This window comes from Penaeus chinensis, chromosome 1 (genome assembly GCF_019202785.1).
Source record: "Penaeus chinensis breed Huanghai No. 1 chromosome 1, ASM1920278v2, whole genome shotgun sequence".
In the NCBI taxonomy this organism is placed as follows: Eukaryota; Metazoa; Arthropoda; class Malacostraca; order Decapoda; family Penaeidae; genus Penaeus; species Penaeus chinensis.
In genome coordinates, this window is record NC_061819.1 from 33,291,241 (window position 1) to 33,296,240 (window position 5,000).

The 5,000-nt window shown below is 32.0% G+C and overlaps 1 protein-coding gene across 1 annotated transcript in view; it reads right to left on the reverse strand.

Moving 5' to 3' along the window:
* The window catches only part of LOC125027624 (PDF receptor-like), a 194,771-nt gene that overhangs the window by 98,403 nt on the left and 91,368 nt on the right, over nucleotides 1–5,000 (reverse strand). Inside the window, exon 5 of the mRNA XM_047616765.1 lies at nucleotides 833–936. Coding sequence (XP_047472721.1) covers nucleotides 833–936 — 104 coding nt within the window. The remainder of the gene's footprint in view (nucleotides 1–832; nucleotides 937–5,000) is intronic.

Here is a 5,000-nt window from a genome sequence, read left to right on the forward strand (position 1 = left end):
ACTACTACTACCACTATTTGTACTACTACTTCTACTACTACCACTATTTCTACTACTACTACTACTTCTACTACTACTACCACTATTTCTACTACTACGACTAGTACCACTATTCATACTACTACTACTTCTACTACTACTACCACTATTTCTACTACTACTACTTCTACTACTACTACCACTATTTCTACTACTACTACTACCACTATTTCTACTACTACTACTGCTACTACCACTATTTCTACTACTACTACTACTACTACCACTATTTCTATTACTACTACTGCCACTATTTCTACTACTACTACTACTTCTACTACTACTACCACTATTTCTACTACTACTACCATTATTTCTACTACTACTACTACCACTATTTCTGCTACTACTACTACTACCATTATTTCTACTACTACTACTTCTACTACTACTACCACTATTTCTACTACTACTACTACCACTATTTCTACTACTACTACTACTACTACCACTATATCTACTACTACTACTACCACTATTTGTACTACTACTACCACTATTTCTACTACTACTACCACTATTTCTACTACTACTACCACTATTTATACTACTACTACCACTATTTATACTACTACTACCACCATTTCTACTACTACTACCACTATTTCTACTACTACTACCACTATATCTACTACTACTACTACCACTATTTCTACTACTACTACTACCACCATTTCTACTACTACTACCACTATTTCTACTACTACTACCACTATTTCTATTACTACTACTACCATTTCCACCACCACCACCGCTACTATCATAGCAACCCCACCTCCGGCAAGAGACCCACCTGAAGCTGGAGAAGATGACGAGCGAGACGAGGATCGTAGCCAGGGAGATGGCGAGGCCCACCGTCTCCATGACCCGCCCGGTTGAGGCCACCTGCATCTTCAGCTGCCGGGGGAGAAACAGGGGCGTGAGAGACGAGAGACGCTCGAGGAGGAAACGTCGGTGGAGATTTTTTTTTTTTTTTTTTTTTTTTGTAATTTGTGGGTTGGTTTGGGTGTCTGTGTTTCCGTTGGTTTGGTTGTTGATTTATTTGTTTATATTTTTCTTGTTTATGTATGTGTTTGTTTCTGTGTTTGTTTGGGTGTCTGTGTTTCCGTTTGTTTGGTTGTTGATTTATTTGTTTATGTTTTTCTTGTTTATGTATGTGTTTGTTTCTGTGTTTGTTTGTTTGTGTGTTGATAATATCTATATCTATTTATTTATGTATATTTATATATGTATTCATCAGTTTGCACATTCTTATTTCTTAATATATTTATTAATTTATGTTTTATGTTAATGTGCTTATTTGAAAAGTAGATAAAATATCAGAGTAACGGGAACAGAAAATAATAATTTAGATAATAGGAAGAAGATAAATGTGATGATTTAATAATGTTAATAATAATGGTAATGATAAAAATGATAAAGAAATGACATGGTAATATTTTAGGCTGGATAACACATATCTTTGTGATAGCTAGAAACTGTCTTATTTCTAAAGTAACTATTAATCTACTAATGTATTTTGCTCAACAAACTTTCGACATTAATTTGTTTTATTTCTATTTGTAGATAATAACTGCAATATGTGGCAGTTATTTTTAACAATGGTGTGACTACGTTAATACATTCATCTTCATAAGGTTTAAACTTTAATTATTAAATGGAATCATCATACATAATAATGTTTTCAGTTTCTGCCTAATCACGTACAGACAAAAACATTTTCTCATAGATATGTAAACACCATATATAACTTTTTTTATTCTGCAATTCCACTTCTTCTGTCGTTTGTACTTTCCTGATCAGGATGACGAACTTTCACACTCAAATTTTCAACGTTAAACTTTTACTGTTGGTGTAAATATTAATGTGATCTATTGACGTTGTACTAAGTGAGAGATAATATTTTTTTCTCTTTTTCCTTTCTTTTCTTTTCTTTTCTTTTTTTTGCGACAACTAAAACTTAGAGTCTGTAAACTCACATCTTCATATCATTCAGGGAATACGGTGTTTAACATACGATAAAAGAAAGTAGAAACAGGATCTTTGGAACCAACAAACCTCGGATAAACAAGATTCGATCTCCTTCATCCAAACAATCCCAGTGCACTTATACATTCCAACGCCACGTAATTACCACACAATAAAAACAACAAATGACTATCTCTTCAGCGCTGAGATAGACGTACGCGAACAGAAAACGGGTCTTAAGAGCTGCATTGATATCAGTGTATGATAATGGAAAATGGATTCTTTCATAACTTGCTTTGAACTGATTTGTGATTGACAAATCCTATTTCAGCAATATATGGTCAATAGATCCAATTATACAGACAAAGAGAAGCAGTTATTTGAGGTCTTTATCCCTGATGCAAAGCGAGGTCCGGATGTTGCACAAAAGAATGCGATATTTGTATCAGAGATAAAAATGTGGGTGAGAGAGGATTCGCTAAAGAAGAGGAAGAAGGTAGAAGGAGGAGGAGGGGGAGGAGGAGGAGGAAGAGGAGGAAGAGGAGGAAGAGGAGGAAGAGGAGGAGGAGGAAGAGGAGAGGAGGAGGAGGAAGACGAAGGAGAAGACGAAGAAGAAGAAGAAGAAGAAGAAGAAGATAGAGAAGAAGAAGATGAAGGAGAAGAAGAAGAAGAAGAAGAAGAAGAAGAAGAAAAAGAAGAAGAAGAAGCAGAAGATGATGAAGGAGAAGAAGAAGAAGAAGAAGAAGAAAATAATAATGAAGATGACTATGGAGACGCTGAAGAAGAAGACGAAGAGGAGAAAGATGATGAAAGATAATAATAATAAAGATAATGATAATGATAATAATGATAATAACAATATAATAATAATGTTGAATAATATTAATAATAATAAAAAAATTACAATAATAAATAATAGTAATAATGATAGTAATAACAATAATAATGACAATAATAATAATAATAATAATAATAACAATAATAGTAGTAGTAATGCTAATAATAATGACGATAATAATAATAATGATAATAATACAAATAATAATTAAAATAATAATAATAATAATAATAATAATAATAGTAATAACAATAGTAACAATAGTGATAATATTGATAGCAACAATAATAATAATGATGATAATAATGATTATGATAACAGTTAAAATAGAGATAATGGTAACGATAATAATGATAGTAATAATAATAAGGATTATGATAACAGCAATAATAATAATAATGATGATAATAATGATAATAATAATAATAATAATAATAATAATAATAATAATAATAATAATAATAAAAATAATAATAATAATAACAATGGTAATAATAATAATGACGATGATGATGAGGATGATGATGATATTAACAACAATAATAATAATAATAATAATAATAATAATAATAATAATAATAATAATAATGATAATGATAATGATAATGATAATGATAATGATAATAATAATAATAACAGTAGTGATGATATTGATCGCAATAATAATAATGATTATGATAATAATGATAATGATAACAGTAGAAACAAATAATAATTATAATTATAATTATAATATCAATGATGATGATGATGATACTACTACTAATAATAACAGTAATAATAAAAAGAAGAATGTGAAAATATGCGGTTATTATTGGCCTTGTCCATTATTAAACCGTTTCGCCTGCATACGTGGCGGTTCGATATGGATTCGGTGGTCGACTCCAGATTCGAATCCAGGTTCGATCCTGAGCCTGGTTGTAGGGTAGAGGGTACTGGGTTCCTCACTCTACTCGACCAATAGCCGTAAGGTGAGGTTCTCTCCCCATCCTAGGAATTTTGTTTTTCCTTTTTCTTTTTGTGAGGAATCTGTTCTTGTTTGTGTAGCGTACATGAACAATGATTATATTTTTGCCAGACATACTGAAGAACCTACTCGTGCCAAGGGCCAGGCACGGAGGCTTCTTTAATCTTTCGAAAACTGACCATCGAAATCCACGTGGCCGCTTCAAGGTTACGCCTCGAACAAGAAATTAGTGGCCATTAGTGGAAAGGAACATAGTATCTTACTTGTATTTGAAACTGCATAAAAGTGACTTGGAAATTGTGAACTTTCATGTATATGTATAATTATTGTAAATAAACTTTTTTTTGAGTGTTCTGCATGTTTGCTTGTTTCCTCAAAATTAGCAAATCCTCTATGAACCTAAAAGATCCTGGTATTTACAAACAATAATAATAATAATAATAATGATAATAATAATAATAATAATAATAATAATAATAATAATAATAATAATAATAATAATAATAATAATAATAATAATAATAATAATAATAATAATATAAATAATAAAAATAATAAGAGTAATAATAATAATAACAATAATAATAGTAATCATAGAACGAGATAGAAAGAGAAAGAAAAACAGAGAAAAAAGCCACCCAGCGACAATTCTAATTTAAGACTATTTGGGGAATGCTGACAAAATCCTCGTGATCTGTGACCATATAAAATGCAAGGCCGTTTTAAACAATTCACGGGCTCTATTCACGAAAGGTCACAGACTCCGAACATTTGACATTAAAAAAATCAAAATCTTTGCTCTCGAGATTCTGTTTACGACTTCTCAGCAAAATGTCCCTTACACCGGGTTTTTGTGTGCGACTCGGCCGACGTTTCGTACAGATCGGGGAGGCAGGCGTCCCACGAGCGTAAGAACTTTTGAATTGTCCTTATGGAACGTCGACGCAATACTGCCATTTTACGGTTGTTGAAGATAATTCAGCATCAAAAATGATAGGGTTGACTTTCCTGATACTTTCTCTATCTCTTTGTCTCTTTGTCTGTCTGTCTGTCTCTGTCTCTCTCTCTGTCTGTCTGTCTGTCTGTCTGTCTGTCTGTCTGTCTCTGTCTCTCTCTCTCTCTGTCTGTCTGTCTGTCTGTCTGTCTGTCTGTCTGTCTCTGTCTCTCTCTCTGTCTGTCTGTCTGTCT